This window comes from Anopheles coluzzii, chromosome 3, assembly GCF_943734685.1.
Source record: "Anopheles coluzzii chromosome 3, AcolN3, whole genome shotgun sequence".
In the NCBI taxonomy this organism is placed as follows: Eukaryota; Metazoa; Arthropoda; class Insecta; order Diptera; family Culicidae; genus Anopheles; species Anopheles coluzzii.
The window spans coordinates 10,532,880-10,547,448 of NC_064671.1; the positions used below are offsets into that span (position 1 = coordinate 10,532,880).

General features: G+C 50.3%; 8 protein-coding genes across 8 annotated transcripts; 4 read left to right on the forward strand and 4 right to left on the reverse strand.

Moving 5' to 3' along the window:
- Positions 1-200: 200 nt before the first annotated feature.
- On the reverse strand, positions 201-1,409 carry LOC120959913 (18S rRNA aminocarboxypropyltransferase). The gene is made up of 3 exons (XM_040383679.2): positions 959-1,409; positions 705-889; positions 201-639 (listed from the first exon to the last, which is right to left on the reverse strand). The coding sequence occupies exons 1-3, from the start codon at positions 1,300-1,302 to the stop codon at positions 260-262; spliced, it is 909 nt and encodes a 302-aa protein (XP_040239613.2). The 5' UTR covers positions 1,303-1,409; the 3' UTR covers positions 201-259.
- A 147-nt stretch (positions 1,410-1,556) lies between these two features.
- Positions 1,557-2,422, reverse strand: LOC120959916 (peptidyl-tRNA hydrolase ICT1, mitochondrial). Its single transcript, XM_040383683.2, has 3 exons — positions 2,174-2,422; positions 1,932-2,114; positions 1,557-1,863 (listed from the first exon to the last, which is right to left on the reverse strand). The coding sequence occupies exons 1-3, from the start codon at positions 2,342-2,344 to the stop codon at positions 1,609-1,611; spliced, it is 609 nt and encodes a 202-aa protein (XP_040239617.2). The 5' UTR covers positions 2,345-2,422; the 3' UTR covers positions 1,557-1,608.
- A 205-nt stretch (positions 2,423-2,627) lies between these two features.
- Positions 2,628-5,294, forward strand: LOC120959906 (SWI/SNF-related matrix-associated actin-dependent regulator of chromatin subfamily A-like protein 1). The gene is made up of 5 exons (XM_040383666.2): positions 2,628-3,239; positions 3,301-4,327; positions 4,399-4,549; positions 4,619-4,750; positions 4,811-5,294. The coding sequence occupies exons 1-5, from the start codon at positions 2,789-2,791 to the stop codon at positions 5,216-5,218; spliced, it is 2,169 nt and encodes a 722-aa protein (XP_040239600.2). The 5' UTR covers positions 2,628-2,788; the 3' UTR covers positions 5,219-5,294.
- Positions 5,276-7,252, reverse strand: LOC120959908 (U3 small nucleolar RNA-associated protein 6 homolog). The gene has a single exon (XM_040383670.2). It carries the CDS (start codon positions 7,115-7,117, stop codon positions 5,297-5,299), a length of 1,821 nt encoding a protein of 606 aa, XP_040239604.2. The 5' UTR covers positions 7,118-7,252; the 3' UTR covers positions 5,276-5,296.
- A 106-nt stretch (positions 7,253-7,358) lies between these two features.
- LOC120959915 (N-alpha-acetyltransferase 40) lies at positions 7,359-8,209 on the forward strand. The gene has a single exon (XM_040383682.2). The coding sequence runs from the start codon at positions 7,462-7,464 to the stop codon at positions 8,092-8,094; it is 633 nt and encodes a 210-aa protein (XP_040239616.2). The 5' UTR covers positions 7,359-7,461; the 3' UTR covers positions 8,095-8,209.
- On the reverse strand, positions 8,190-9,505 carry LOC120959912 (zinc finger protein 681-like). The gene is made up of 2 exons (XM_040383678.2): positions 9,404-9,505; positions 8,190-9,336 (listed from the first exon to the last, which is right to left on the reverse strand). Exons 1-2 carry the CDS (start codon positions 9,410-9,412, stop codon positions 8,212-8,214), a joined length of 1,134 nt encoding a protein of 377 aa, XP_040239612.2. The 5' UTR covers positions 9,413-9,505; the 3' UTR covers positions 8,190-8,211.
- Positions 9,506-9,551: 46 nt separating this feature from the next.
- LOC120959909 (zinc finger protein 33B-like) lies at positions 9,552-11,423 on the forward strand. The gene is made up of 2 exons (XM_040383671.2): positions 9,552-9,759; positions 9,830-11,423. The coding sequence occupies exons 1-2, from the start codon at positions 9,634-9,636 to the stop codon at positions 11,165-11,167; spliced, it is 1,464 nt and encodes a 487-aa protein (XP_040239605.2). The 5' UTR covers positions 9,552-9,633; the 3' UTR covers positions 11,168-11,423.
- On the forward strand, positions 11,378-12,356 carry LOC120959914 (putative RNA polymerase II subunit B1 CTD phosphatase RPAP2 homolog). Its single transcript, XM_040383680.2, has 3 exons — positions 11,378-11,481; positions 11,569-11,781; positions 11,849-12,356. Exons 1-3 carry the CDS (start codon positions 11,378-11,380, stop codon positions 12,276-12,278), a joined length of 747 nt encoding a protein of 248 aa, XP_040239614.2. The 3' UTR covers positions 12,279-12,356.
- The last annotated feature ends 2,213 nt before the right edge of the window (positions 12,357-14,569 follow it).

The following is a 14,569-nucleotide window of genomic DNA, read 5'->3' on the forward strand; positions in this document are numbered from 1 at the left end:
GTGTCAACAAAACACCGGCATGCAGGGTTGCTTACCTATTCTCGTCTGTTTGTGACGTGATGTCGCCAAATGTCATGTCAAACAATGGCAATATGACATTTTTGTTGCAAAAAACGAGAAAAATTACCATCTTCTCTAGAGACAAAGTGGAAAGAAACCCTGTTAGTTGTTAAAAAATGATAAAATACTCTAAAAATGCGTTAATTATTAAACCATTTCAATGGTACAAGATGTTAGATTTTATTTACAACCTATTTCCCTATGTGATTGTAGCTTCTTTTACTGTTTCCGCAGTATTTTTCGCCTTTTCATGCTCTATTACATTAGCCGGCTCCTCATCATCCTTCTCTTCTTCCTCCTCTCCCTCTGATTCCTCTTCTGATTCAAAAGTGGGAAAGTCGCGTTCGCCCTGCAGCTCATCCTGTGCAGTTTCCAAGTATTGCTTCTGCACTTCCAGTATTTCCTTACTGTTGGCGCAACCAGCATACGCATCGAGAAGCTCCTGGTTGAGCTCGACGAACGAGTGGCCCCAGGAAAATTTGTTCAAATACCAAAGTGCTTCCTGCTTGTAGCCGGTAATATACATTGAGGCTGCGATCGCTTCAACGCACGACAGCTTGCACGGTTTGCCGTAGTTAACTGCAATAGAACAGAACATTCTATTCAAAATGCCAGCCTCGACGAAGGATTGCTGCTAAACTTACTCGGATTGGCCGCGACCAGGAACGGTAGCAATCGTGGATTCGGTGAGCGCATCTTATTGAACGGCGTTTCGTCCAGTCTTGCCCACGAACAGTCCACGACTGCTATGCCGGAAGATTTGATAATGTCCTTATCCTGGGGGCTGACGCAGTTCACCCCGACGGGTGTTAACACTAGGCCGGGAAATCTGTAGCAAAAGAAGATTATGTTGATTTCCTTCTACTTTGCTTCTTTCAGGGACCCCCCGACCACTTACTTTTGTCCTAGCCTTAAGTTTTTGATCAACCCATGCCGGGCCAACTTCCGGCCCGAACACTTTTTCGGATCGCAGTGCTTTAGGTCCCACATGGCGACGGGAAATTTGGGCGGCTTTCCCACATCGAACTTGTTCTTCGGTTCCACTTCCTCCCCGCCCGAACTGTGCCCGGAACCCGATTGATCGCTTTCATCTTCCGATGCGGACGTGGAATCGCTTTCCACCGCTAAGTCTGATAGTTTCTCGGCCAGTGGGCGACTTTCCCGATCGCGATGGTTTTTCCGAAAGTGATTATTCTTGCGTCCTCTACCACTGCCACCACCGCCACCACGAGATTTGTTCATTTTGAGTCTGTATGGAGTTGTACACCTCGGTCACCGCTGTTTCGTTTGTTTACGTTCTCCGAGCTACCTAAAAACACGCCGACTTGACTGTCAGAAAACGTAAACATTGGCACACACGTGCAGAACCTATTGGAAAATGAGCTGTCAGAGCCCTTTATCCAATTGCAACATTTTTTCCTTTCTGCTATTGGAATTTTCTGTCTTGAGCTGCCTTCCACATTGTCATCGCATTGAATAAAAAACATTAAACATCATTTAAACTCAAACGTGTTACTTTACTACACACATCCCTTGGTGGTCCTCCGCTTACAAAGGTGCTTGCCGCTGAGCCTTCGTCTCGGAACGCTTCCGCTTCATGGCCAACCGTTCCCGGGCAGCTTTCTCGTGCCGGCGGCGCAGTTTTTCCACCGTCTCTTCCGACGGTTCCACCGAAACCGGCCGCTCGGCCTGGCGTATAAAGGTGCGCAGCTTTTCCAGCGCGTCCGCCGTGTTCATCTGCTGGGAGCGGGTCAGTTCGCTTTTAATTACGAGATATCCATCTTTGGTGATTCGTCCCTTGTGCTGCAAAGTTGTTAAGGTGTTAAATGAAGCGCAGATGGATAGTTTCCGGTGCACCAATCCACACTTACCAGCTGGGCTAACCGATTGCGCGTGTTTTCCGGCAGCCAGGTGGCTGTTTCCAAGTGAAATCGCAGATCCACCTTTGTGCTTACGGTGTTCACATTTTGTCCTCCCGGGCCACTGCTACGGCTGTACGAGATGGTTAGCTTTTCCAGCGGAATGTATCCGTTAAACGATCCATCGGGCTTTGGCTGAATAGAATGGAACCGATCAGTTCGTTTCGCTAAACATTACACCCCATAACACTTACTGCGGGCGGTGGTGGTGTGTACAGTCGGAGGCTGCTGTTCGGGTAGATGGTTTCCAGCGCCAGGTCACTCTTGTAGCTGTACTGTCGGTTGAGCACGTGAAACGATTGTCCCCCGGATAGCGTGCGGCGCAGTGCAACCGTGCGAAGAAATGTGCCGACGAGTTTATTCATGGCAAAAGATTCACAAATTGGTGCGGTACAAATGCAGAGTTGCTCTGTTATGTATTTATTGTTTACGTACGGTTGCCAGCCGGTGTGCGTCAAATGTCAAATCGATGTGTGACAGATGGGACATGCAGCAAAAATCACAAAAATTGTTCGTGTATTTACATGAACTTTTGTGAAATTTCGTCAAAAGTATTTTAAAACTTGGGAAAAATCTTGAGTAAACTCCATTGATGGAATTATTTCTAATACACACAACTATCATAGAATAATTTACATTAATTCCAGTTTAAAAACTCATTCACAACATGCCCATGCAGCAACAAAGGTCTCAGCAACTTCAATTTGCGCGGCAATCACAATTGTCGTGTGTGTGTTGTTTTGCAATGTTCGTGTTCGTTACCGTGCGATCAGTTCTCTGTTTTTGACCACTAATGTTATGTCCTGAAAATGTCCTGCACATCCGAGGAAATAGCCGAAAAGCGTCGAATGGCCATAGAACGGTTGAATGCGCGCAAAAAGTGTCTAGAAAGCCAAACTAACAGCAGTGGCGGCGGTAAACCAGCCACCGAACGAAGCAATGTCCTGCCAGCACAAGCAGCAGCAGCAGCAACAGGAGCGAACAACAAAATTCCGCTCACTATCAGTACATTTTACGGTGGCAATCAATCATCGTTTGGCAAATCGAGCTCATCGTTCCAGGCTAAGCGTGGCCCACCGGCGGTACCGTACGCCAAACCGGCACCGAAAAACGCAACACCCTCCAAGGTGGCACCGGTCTTCGTTCGGACGGTTACCTGTGCCTGTTCGATCGTGTCCGACACACGGTTCGTCGTCGAAACGAATGGGTTCAACGAGCAGATGATCGATATTTTCAAACAAATTCCTTCTAAAAGCTACGGTAAAACACAAGTGCGGAGAGTCATTATTTCATTCCACTAAACCTTCCACTTCCTTTGCAGAACCAAACTCGAAAAAGTGGACGTTCGAGATGAAGGATTACAGCCTGCTGCAGGAACGCATTGCCACCCTCAACCCGCACGTGGTGCTCGGTGGCATTCCCAAGTTTGTGATGCAAGAGTTTGCCAGTGGTCCGAAGCCAAAACCGAGCAGAATATGTCTGAATGCAATCGAACCATCCCTGGTGGAAAGTTTGCTTGCCTTCCAGAAGGAAGGAGTCGCATTCGCCATCGATAAGGGCGGACGGGCGCTGATTGCCGATGAGATGGGGCTGGGCAAAACGTACCAAGCGATCGCGGTCGCCGATTTCTACCAGCAAGATTGGCCACTGCTCGTCTGCACCACGGCCTCGACGCGCGACAGCTGGGCGCACAAGATCCGCCAGCTGTTGCCCCACATTCCCGTGCACAGTATCGCAGCGCTGAACGGTGGCCAGGATTACATTGGCGAGTGTCGCGTGCTTATCGCCAGCTACTCGATGATGGAGCGCTGCGGCGAGAAGCTGCTCGATCGTGGCTTCGGTATGCTGATCTTTGACGAGTCGCACACGCTGAAAAACTTTAAAGCGAAATGTACCACCGTCGCGATGGCGCTGGCGAAAAGGGCACGGCGCGTTGTGTTGCTGTCCGGGACGCCGGCCCTGTCGCGGCCGGTGGAACTGTTTACGCAGCTGCAGATGCTGGACGGGAAGTTTTGTAGCTTCAAGGAGTACAGTACGCGGTACTGTGCCGGCAAGCAGAGCAACTTTGGCTGGGATGCAACGGGGCAGTCGAATCTGGCTGAGCTGAATCTGCTGCTGGCGCGCAAGTTTATGATCCGCCGGACGAAGGACGAGGTCATGTCGGAGCTGACGGAGAAGAACCGGGAAACGGTCGTGCTCGATCCGTCCTATCTGTGGACGAACGAGGAGGTGGAGGGTAATATGAGCTCGTATGCGGCGGATTACAGCACCAGCAAGGGACGGCAGCGGGAGGAAGCGTTGATTAAATACTACAGCGTAACGGCGGAAGCGAAAGCACCGGCCGTATGGTAAGAATTAAAGGTTTTTTTCGCTGTTGGACTTTTTAAATAAGAATTTTGTTCTTTTGTTTCCCCAATAGTGCCTATCTGAAGGAAGTTGTAAAGGAGAATAAGAAGTTTATCGTGTTTGCGCACCATCACGTCATGCTCGATGCCATCGAGAAGAGTTTATCGAAGCAGAAGGTTGACTTTATTCGTATCGATGGCTCAACGCGATCGGATCTACGTGGAGTAAGTTGGAGCGTAGCAAAGAAAAGATACAGAAACTCTCCATTAACTCTCTTTCAAACCCTCTTCCAGGCATTGGTGGAAAGATTCCAATCGAAAGCAACCTGCCGCGCCGCTGTCCTCTCACTGAAAGCGTGTAATGCGGGCATTACACTTACCGCGGCTCATTTGGTGCTGTTTGCCGAGCTTGATTGGAACCCAAGTGTAAGTGACACCAATCTCTTTTCGCTTTTTACCTTCTTTAAAGCAATCTTTTCCCTCCAGACCCTAGCACAGGCCGAAAGCCGCGCCCACCGTATCGGCCAGGCGGATAACGTCACCGTGCGCTACCTTCTCGCGAAGAAAACGGCCGACGACATCATCTGGACGATGTTGCAGCGCAAGCAGGAAACGCTCAGCCGCGTTGGCCTGTGCAATGAGGATTTCTCCGACGCATCCAGCGTGCAGGCGCCCTGCAATGCAGGGAATATAGAACCGTTCCTTAACAAATCCCTCTCACCCGGTGGTGGACCGAGAAAAGGCACACTAGATGGGTTTGTGCAGCGCTCTAGCCCCGCTGTCCCGCCGAAGCAACAGCCAACAAGCAGTACAAACACAAAAGAAAACGCCTGCTTCGATAGCTTTCTCAGCCCGGACGATGATGATGATGATTTGGCAGGATTGGAATTGTAAGATAAAGAAGAGGGGAAAAAGAAGAGTCGTACAAATTGTTTGTTACAGAAACGCTTTTTGCCTGTACGCTTTATTTACTTAATAACGAACAATGTACGGATTGCGAATAAGCTCGTACTCCGCCATGAAGGTCGCGAACGAATCTTCGTCCAGCGCACCCTTTGCCCGCTCGTACAGTGACTGCATGTGCTTCGGCTGCCCGTGATCGCGCTCGAACTGCACGTACTGCAGCCATACGGTGGCATCCTGCTTGCCATAGAACAGCGTCATGTGCTCGTAACACTTGCGCCACTCGCTAACGTCGGGCGGCGTTTGGGACGCTTCCAAGCTTGCCATCTTCGTGTGCAGCTCGAGCGGGGTGGTGTAGTTCCTGACCAGCCGCTGGTACTCGCTCCTCACCTTGGCCAGATTCTCGCCGACCGACGCCATCAGGTAGTCGAGGTACAGTGGCTGATAGTGGTTCGAAATTTCCGGCTCCTGGTCGATGGCCCGTCGAAACAGCTGCTCCAGTGTGCCCTGCAAAGCGGGCCGCTCGCTGTAGTATTGAAACATTTGCTTCCACAGCACCAGCCGACTGACACGTTCGGGCAGTGTGTTGAGCGCTTTGCTGAAAGTGCGCTCCAGCTCGTCTGCGCCCACTTTCTGCAGGATTTGATAGCGCAGATAAGCCGACCAAACGTCGACCGAGGCGGGATACTGTTCCAGCCCTTTGTTGATCACCTTCATGACCAGCTCCTCGTTGGGGTTGCTGTTGTGCAGCAGCAGCTTCAAGTACTGCAGCAGCTTATCCTCGTCGAGCAGATCATCGACGAGCGCTCGCTTGAACGCACCGGCAAGCGCTTTCCGCTTCGCCTTCTCATCGTGCTCCGACTCCTCCAAGGAGTTCAGCTGAAGCATCGTTTCAATGCACAGGCTGTGCATTTTCTTCGTCGGCAACCGTTCGACAGCTTCCTTATACACGGCGAGACACTTTGCCAACCGTTCGTGCGGTTTCGTTTGCTCTGCTTCCTTCGTCACGAACGCATCTCCCTCGAGCTCAAGCTTCGCCAGCAGATGCCACATGGCTTCCTGGTCCGTGAGCGTTTCGCGCATTTCCGCTACCGCTTGTCTTGCCAGCGCATTCGACAGCGGGCAGTGCTCCTTCAACTCCTTCAGCAATTGTTCGTAAAACCGCATATCCTTATGCTCAAAGTTCCTGTACACCACCTGCGCCGTTTTGAGCGCTTTCTCCAGTTCCAGCTCTTGCGGCTCGTCCAGCGGTGGATCGTTCCCTTTACCCTTCACCACCAGTCCTTGCTTGCTTTCGCGTGCTTTTTCCACCACTTTCTTGCCCTCCTCCAGCTGAATCCCGATGAAGCCAATCGCCAGCTCGCGGCACTCCGGATGGCGCTGCAGACCGCGCAGCATGTAGTGTTTGGCCCGGGCCGCGTTGTTTGCCTGCCGGTACTCCCACTCGATCGCGCACAGCCACGCCTTCGGTTTGTCGCCGTGGTAGCCCAGCATTTGGTCGAGCACGCGCGACCCTTCGGTGAAGAACCGGCGCATCTGGCAGTACTGCAGGAAGTGGGTCCAGACGCGATACTCGGCCGCGAACCGGGCCATTGCCCGCTTGTACAGCACCCGCACCCGCTGGTGGATGCTCTGCTCCAGGCTGGTCCATTCCGCGCTGATGTGTAGCTTTTGGCGGCGCTGCAGCAGCAGATGAAAGACGTTGCACTCGTACGCGATGTAGTTGATAAAGTCGGACAAACGCTTCGTGCGCCGCTCGATCTTGAAATCGTGATAGTGGCGCTTGTTTTTGATGCTTTGGATCTCTGCGTCGGTGAACAGGTTCAGGTGCTTCATGCACTCGTACTCGCGGATCGCCTGCTCACGGCGCAACTCGACTAGCTCGCTCATTGTGGCGTGTGTGGGGGGACTTTATGGTGAAAAAAGAAGAAACACGGTTTCTGGCCACGGGAAAATAAGGAAATTTTGTAGAAACACTTCCCCCGCGCAAGTGGGCCGATCCACGCACGTGCTTGTTTGTGTTGTTTTTGTTGCGTGGAGAACTGTCATTTCTGTTCAGGATGGAAAGTTGACATTTGTCAGACGGTTGACAGGCCCGCTGTCATGTCGCCGAAGCGATGCTGGAATGCGCGCGTTTTGATCTGTTTTTAAAAAGCTTCCTGCAGCAGCGTCGTGTTTTGCACTCAAATCATATTTAAATTTTACCTAAACAAGGCAAATACGACCGATCCACAATGTCCGTCACGGAAACAGTGTCCCGAAATCAGGCAACCTCCCAGCAAAAGTGTCTGCAGGTGGCCAACCAGCAAACAAACCCGCTGGCGGAGTTTCCCGAATACTTGTCCTACAAATGCACCGCGAGCGATGGAAAGGAGCTGCAATTGAAGCTACAGTGTAAGCGCAAGGCCGACATGGACCCGAAGCTGCTCAAGTGGGCGTTCAAGCTGGCGGAACGCAACGTGGGCCCACAGTACCGGGCGTGCAGTTTAGGCTGGCAGCCGAAGATCAAGCAGGCGGATCTGAACAAAGCCTGGGCCCGGTATCTGGTTGCGACGGATGTGGCCACCCGCAAGCCGGCTGCGTACACGATGTTTCGCTTCGATCTGGACTACGGCCGTAGCGTGCTGTACTGTTACGAGCTGCAGGTGGAGGCGGAATTCCAGCGCAAAGGGCTGGGCGCATTCATGATGAAAGCGTTGGAGCAGATGGCACGACACTTCTGCATGGAGCGGGTGGTGCTGACGGTGCTGAAGAACAACGAGGACGGGATGCGGTTCTACCGGCGGCTCGGGTACGAGGTGGACGAGATGTCGCCGGACAAGGAGGAAGATGCGGCGTATGAGATAATGAGCAAAGCAATGGTTTGAAATTGCGCTGAACTGATCTTACTTTTTGTGCATAAGCCGGGGCGAAAAAACAAGACGCGAATCAACCAGCAAATACAAGACTGTACGATAGTGGCTATAGAGAAGCTAAATGCAATTTTATTCTCTTTCATTTCCTGCCAAAGGAACTGTCTCCTCATGATCACCGTTCGTGACGGGTTCTTTAATCGGATCCAACAGTTCCTTCCCGTCCGTCTTTGGATGAAAGCGTTTGATATGCGTGAGGCAGTTGTGATACCAACGACAGCGTTTCCCACAGTAAGGACACCGGTACGAATGTTTCTGCTCCTCATGCAGCATGGTCTGATGCCTTTTCAGCGTTGCGCGACGACTGAACGATTCCCCGCAGGCGTCGCAACTGAACGGCAACTCGGTTTGCGCGTGCAGCACGGTGTGGCTGTTGAGCGACTGTTTGGTGGAGAACGTTTTGTCGCAAACGTCGCACCGGAACTCTTTAAACCCGAGATGCGACACCATGTGCTGGGCAAGGTGTGCCTTCTTCAGGAATGCTGCCTTGCACACCTCACACTCATGCCGTCGCTGGGGCGTTTTACCCTTCAGATGTTCGGTCCGGCGGCTGGGGATTACCTTTTGCACTATCTCACTGTCCTCCTGCTCCGTGTCCTGTGCTGACGATTGTGAATCTTCCTCTTGGGACGCTTCATCACTGTCCTCTGACCCTTCGGAGGCTTCTTTCGTTACGTTCGGTGTGCGCTTCACACACTGGTCGAATATGACCATCTCGCCGTGCAGTCGGGCCCGGTGATCCCTTAACCGTCCGGCCGTTTTGAACGCCGACGGACACTTCTTGCAGTGGAACCGGTTTTCCAACTCCGGATCGTCCGCCGGCGGATGCACCTGTTTGACGTGCGCGTCCAGGTTAACCCTCTGCCGGAACTTCATCGTACAGTGCGTGCAGGGAAAGTTTTTCTCGCGCAAATGAATGAGCATGTGTCGCACAAGGCTAGTCTTCTGCGTAAACGAGCGGGAACATTTTTCGCACAGGTACGGCTTATCCTTCGTGTGGACCGATTCGTGCCGACGAAGGCCACTCCGATCGGCAAACATTTTGCCACATTCCGGACATGCAATCGTCAGATGGCTGGGATTTTCATCGGAATCCGAATCATCATCCTCATCCTCGGTTGCTTTGTTTGCTGGAGTCGCTGGTGGTTCCAGCACTTGGTTGTCGCTCGCACTCGCTGTACAGCCATTTGCCGATGACTGAAACAATGTAGAAGACAGGTTATTAAAGCATTGAATTACCATTTTTCTTAACACAATACTTTACCTTCCGCATTTCGATGGACTGTTCATTGAAACCCAATTTTCTTTTTCACGAAATCCAACGCATCTGCCACCAAAAATTCCCCGAAATGTTGTTTTTGTTTGAACTGTTTCAAACGTCAGAATCAGCTGTCAAATCTAACGGGTGTCCGTCAAAAAATGTAAACAAACAATTGCTCAAAAATCAATTTCTTCAGGATAAATCGAAATTGGATATGTGTCTGCAGCAGTAAAATGCAGTGTAGAGTGTGTTTGAAACAGGGCACAAGCGATGAGGACGGACAAACGGCGTCACTTTTCCAATCGTACATAAATGGCTTAACAATCGGAGAGTTGCTGAACGATTTGTTCGGTGTACAGGTTTGTTAGCAGCATCTTTCCAGTCGATGTCGTTGTTATTTTGCCAACTGAAATTACTCTTCATTTGTAGATAGCAGAAGATGATTCGTTTCCACAAAGCATCTGCGCAAGATGCCACATCGAGCTGCAAATGGTGTCGATGTTTCGGGACCGATTGCTAACCTCAGACAGCACTCTGCGCACATCGGCCCAGCTGCACAGCGATGGGACACTGTGTGCAGAAACGTATGTCGAGGAATCTATCGCATCGTGCACAGCAACGTCTGCTACGCGAGAATCGTTGGAACAAGATTCTACCACGATCGAACGGCTAACGGCCTGTCTATGTAGCGATTGCGGGAAGCAGATCGACGACACCGAACCGACGTATCTGTTTCAGCAGAGCGGCTGTCCTTCGGGTACGAACACGGGTAGAGTGATGTGTCAAGCATGCTACCAGCGATTAAACGACCTGGAATGTAATGCTGCTGAGCAAGAGGAACCTTCACTAGTCATCGATCTACTGCCCCTGGAGGCATCAAATCTTCGTTTCTGCTGCGTTACACACTGCTCTCAGAGCTTCACCGACGAACCAGCGCTGATAAAACACGCGCAGGAAATGCACGCAATTAAGCTACGCAAAAATCGCGAAAATCAAGAGCCAGGAAGACCGTTCAAGTGCCACGTGTGCTTTCGAGCGTTTGGGTCGTCGAAGAATTTGCGCGTTCATCAGCTGGTTCGCTCGAACGTGCACATCCGCAATTTCGCGTGCAAGCTGTGCTGCTTCCGGGCCGGCAGCTCAGCAGCACTGACGATCCACGAACGGACCCACACCGGCGAGCGTCCGTTTGCGTGCGAGCTGTGCGAAAAGCGCTTCTACTCGGAGGCAAATCTGAAGTCCCATCAAATCTGCCACCGTGACGAGCAGCCGTTCGAATGTTGCTACTGTGAGAAGCGGTTTGCGCGGAAGCGAAACATGAAGGAGCATCTGCAGCTGTGCCACTCGGAGGAGAAACCGTACCAGTGTGGTGAGTGTAGTGCCCGCTTTAAAACGGGCCAGCACTTACGGTTGCATCAACGGTTGCACACGGGCGAGAAACCGTACGCCTGTAGCTTGTGTTCGAAACGATTCTATCACATTTCGGACCGAAAGCGGCACGAGTTGTCGCACGTGGGAGCAAAACCGTTTAGCTGCGGGGTTTGTGGCGCATCGTACACGCGCAAGCACGCACTGTCGATGCACGAGCGGACGCATACAGGCGAGCAGCCGTTCGGTTGCGCAGAATGTGGGAGACGGTTTACGCAAGCTGTTTTGCTGAAGAGGCATGTAGCGCGTTGTGGTAATGGTGGAAATCATTTGGCGAGCAAACAGCAGGGCGGTTTGTCTGGTGAACAGGATCAATCGCCGAAAATAGAAATTAAAACGTAAAAACGCAAAAGAAGTATAAGTTTATGTAGAAAGATTAACGGCATTCCCGTGATATTCAAATGCATGTCTTGGAACTGTCATAGCTTTTGCACCGGGCAATGGTAATCAACTGTCAAACGGTTGGTTTGTTTACATCCCATTTGCAACTCCAAAAAAAAAGGAAAGCAAATTGCAAAACCGAAAGCAAATCGGCCACGAAATCAAGTTAAAATGTGGAATGAAGATTTGAATGTTTTCACGAATGACCAAACACCCAAGCAGCCGGCAACAAAGGTAAATCGAGCGAAGTTACCGAAACGGGCGCGGAATTTTAGGTAAGAGAGACCCCTCTGCGTGTCTGTTTGCCGAGGTTTAGCCGAATAATTTCACTTAGCTCTCGTGTCCTTTATGCACTTTCCCAGCAAGGAACAGCTTCAGAAAGCTCTGCGCAAGAAAAAGGAATGCAACGACAAGGCACAGCGTGTAGTGGAAACGCTTATCGAGCCGGGACGCACGGAGGATGAGCTGCTCACACTGCTGAAGGACATCAACCAATGCCACATGGAGGACATTGTACAGGAGCGGGCGATTGTGAAGATCTGTGGCTATCCGCTGTGTGACAATGAACTGAAAAAGTAAGCAAATCCTTCGTTAAATGCAATCTTTTAAAAGGTTCTAAACCGCTATACGCCCCCTTTTTAGCATACCGAAGCAACAGTACGTAATTTCGGTGACGCAGAACAAGGTGTTCGACATTACGGAGAGGAAAAACTTTTGCAGCGGCGACTGCTACAAAGCGTCCAACTACATCAAGCAGCAGATGCTGACGAGCCCGCTTTGGCTGCGGGACCAGGAGGACATTCCGAAATTCCGGCTCATTACCGGGCGGCAGCTGGTGTACCGTGAGACAGATGTGAAAAAGCCGCTGCAACCGGACGAATTGTTGTTTGGGGAGTTGAAAATTGTAGAAAGAAGGTACGCACCGGAGCAACAGGAAGCAATACTCAGGGAAGCATCGGAAGAGATGGAGCAGGAAACACTGGATACATCTGAGCAACCGGGAACGGCGGTACAGGACGTTGTTGGGATGGAAGAGGAATTGGGCAGTGTACTGTCCAAGTTACAGATTTAAGAGAAAGGAAATGTATCCGATTGTGATTTAAGCTTAAAGTTTACAAATAAATTTAAAATGGCCCGTGTTTGTATCAAATCCATGTGCGTCCGTTTGTGCGACTACCTTCAGCGAGTGATGACGTCACTTGTCACAACATTGACGTTTCGGAGGTGTGTATGTGTGTGTGTGTGTTGTTTGTTTTTGTGTGAGATGCTGGAAGGTACTAAATTGGCTACGATACGAATAATCACATAAATAAGTGTAAGTACGTAATATTTTAGTATAATTTATGCGAACTTTAACTGCGGAACGCTTGATGATCATAAGGGTTGTAAGGTTTTGAGTGGGAATCTTGTAACTGTGTCGTATTAGATGATTTTGTTTAGGGGATAGGAACTACATGGTGTTGCTGTAACTCCAAGGCTAGTTATCGCCTTACCTCACTTATCAGGTGTTTTAGCGGCAACATTGCATTTTCATTCGCTGTGAATAAGACCTTTTCGAATTGTTCTCCGTTTAAAATTAAATAGAGGGTTTGTTATACATATTAAAATGCACCCGGACAGTAATGTTTATGTTGTGAAATACCCAGGTAACCCAAGACTAGCAGTGCTCCTATACAGGGGGGTTGCAGGTAGGGAAATATTATTCCATAACCACAACCCCCAAAAGTATGATCAAATGACAACACAGGGCCACCTCCAACATTCTTATCAGTACCCAAGTACCAAGTCCTTGAAGACTGAAGTAAACTAATGGACGCTGCAAATGAAACTCTCCCAAAGTTATTTGTACGATGTATGCCGCAGAGAAGCGTTATTGTCCCAATCCCAAGACTCCCCTATTTATCCTAACGATATCAATTTATTTGTTTTGGTGTCTGCCAATGGCCGGTCGACCACGAATGACTACCAACACCACAACATGGCTCTTAGGCTAATTGTTTATGTAGTACACGCTACAGATTCGCCGTAGGATTCGGCAAATGGCCCTACAAATCTAAAAATTTGTACAGAAAATGTAGTTCAGGGATGGTTTTGATCCGATTTTCTTGTAAATCTCAAATTTGGCAGTCGCGTCGGCTCTTCTAAAGCCCGAATCTGGTTCGATTGCCATCCAAAAAGTTCACCCATTGCAAAGTCTGGTATCCATGGTACCAAAGAATAGTATGATCAAGGGCGCCGTTTATGCCAAGAAGATATAGGCAGATAACATACAATACGCGCATCTGAAGCGTCGAAAACCGAAATTAGAAGCCAGCAGTTGCAACCGTTTGGACTGCGTTCGGTCTACGAGTGCGAAAGTGATGAAAGTACAAGTGTTCACGCGATGGCAAATCACCGAGGACGCTAAATTGAGCTCAATTATTCCTCATTTAACCCTAACCGTCCGGCATCCATTTCGCATCTGCTTCAATGGTCCGCGACGAGCGAGCGAACCGGTTCCGGCCCAGAATCACGCACTGATCAGCTGATGGGGAATGGGGAGCACACGACAATGGCACACGGTTTTTTTGTGTGTGCCTTCCTTGGTTTCTTTTCCCCGTGTTCATGCGAAGGACTTTGGACAGTGTCCGGTCGCGTTGGTCGCTTTCTTTGCGGCTAAAGCCCCAAACCCGCCACACCATCGGTGATCAATCAGCTGTCGATCATGTAGGAACGTTGCTATCCACAGTACACCATGTGTGTACGGGGGGACATATTATTTTTAAACCCATCAGCACATCCTTCGCATGTCGGAAAAAGTGGAACGCACTGGAAGGGAACGCGCAACGAACGCTTCAGAAATCTACTCACACGTCTTCACGACTTTTTAGTTTTCTCATTTTCTATCCCATCTCTCTCGTTACAGACGCAATAGCCGGTTAACTACTGCTGCAGCTGTGGGATAAAGCGACCGAACCTCCCACCACCACGAGAATACGCCGGACGGGGTAACGACGCACACATCGTAGTACACAGGCGGGCACACACATACCGACGGATCCAGATACAGGGCCTGATCAACGGGGCTGATTGGTGTACGGCGCGGTGCGGTGCGAGACGGGGACATTTCCACTCATAAAGACGCATAGCTCTCGCGCAACCGCAATTTGCAAATGTACGCGATTCAGTCGTGCACGTTCCTCTGCCACAGTTTCAGTCACAGTTGAGCATTGTCCGGGTCTTGTCCGTACCAATCGCGGGTGTGTTAGCGAGCCAAGTTGTACGGTAAAAGGGAATTTAGAGAGTTAATTGTTTGGTTAGCGAGTTCAGTTTGTTTTTGGTTTGGTTCAGCGTAAAGCGTACGTGCTTCTTGTTCGGCATTCG

What these genes read in the sequence shown, in the direction of transcription:
- LOC120959914 (XM_040383680.2), top strand. Translation starts at nt 11,378, where the DNA reads ATGTGGAATGAAGATTTGAATGTTTTCACGAATGACCAAACACCCAAG. An exon ending in AAACGGGCGCGGAATTTTAG is followed by an intron (nt 11,482 to 11,568) that starts GTAAGAGAGACC and finishes GCACTTTCCCAG; the next exon opens with CAAGGAACAGCTTCAGAAAG. An exon ending in TGTGACAATGAACTGAAAAA is followed by an intron (nt 11,782 to 11,848) that starts GTAAGCAAATCC and finishes CCCCCTTTTTAG; the next exon opens with CATACCGAAGCAACAGTACG.
- LOC120959908 (XM_040383670.2), bottom strand. Translation starts at nt 7,117, where the DNA reads ATGAGCGAGCTAGTCGAGTTGCGCCGTGAGCAGGCGATCCGCGAGTAC.
- LOC120959906 (XM_040383666.2), top strand. Translation starts at nt 2,789, where the DNA reads ATGTCCTGCACATCCGAGGAAATAGCCGAAAAGCGTCGAATGGCCATA. An exon ending in GCGAAAGCACCGGCCGTATG is followed by an intron (nt 4,328 to 4,398) that starts GTAAGAATTAAA and finishes TTTCCCCAATAG; the next exon opens with TGCCTATCTGAAGGAAGTTG. An exon ending in AGCTTGATTGGAACCCAAGT is followed by an intron (nt 4,751 to 4,810) that starts GTAAGTGACACC and finishes TTTTCCCTCCAG; the next exon opens with ACCCTAGCACAGGCCGAAAG.
- LOC120959909 (XM_040383671.2), top strand. Translation starts at nt 9,634, where the DNA reads ATGCAGTGTAGAGTGTGTTTGAAACAGGGCACAAGCGATGAGGACGGA. An exon ending in ACGATTTGTTCGGTGTACAG is followed by an intron (nt 9,760 to 9,829) that starts GTTTGTTAGCAG and finishes CTTCATTTGTAG; the next exon opens with ATAGCAGAAGATGATTCGTT.
- LOC120959916 (XM_040383683.2), bottom strand. Translation starts at nt 2,344, where the DNA reads ATGAATAAACTCGTCGGCACATTTCTTCGCACGGTTGCACTGCGCCGC. An exon ending in ACACACCACCACCGCCCGCA is followed by an intron (nt 2,115 to 2,173) that starts GTAAGTGTTATG and finishes CATTCTATTCAG; the next exon opens with CCAAAGCCCGATGGATCGTT. An exon ending in GCAATCGGTTAGCCCAGCTG is followed by an intron (nt 1,864 to 1,931) that starts GTAAGTGTGGAT and finishes ACAACTTTGCAG; the next exon opens with CACAAGGGACGAATCACCAA.
- LOC120959913 (XM_040383679.2), bottom strand. Translation starts at nt 1,302, where the DNA reads ATGAACAAATCTCGTGGTGGCGGTGGTGGCAGTGGTAGAGGACGCAAG. An exon ending in AACTTAAGGCTAGGACAAAA is followed by an intron (nt 890 to 958) that starts GTAAGTGGTCGG and finishes CTTTTGCTACAG; the next exon opens with ATTTCCCGGCCTAGTGTTAA. An exon ending in CCTGGTCGCGGCCAATCCGA is followed by an intron (nt 640 to 704) that starts GTAAGTTTAGCA and finishes GTTCTATTGCAG; the next exon opens with TTAACTACGGCAAACCGTGC.
- LOC120959915 (XM_040383682.2), top strand. Translation starts at nt 7,462, where the DNA reads ATGTCCGTCACGGAAACAGTGTCCCGAAATCAGGCAACCTCCCAGCAA.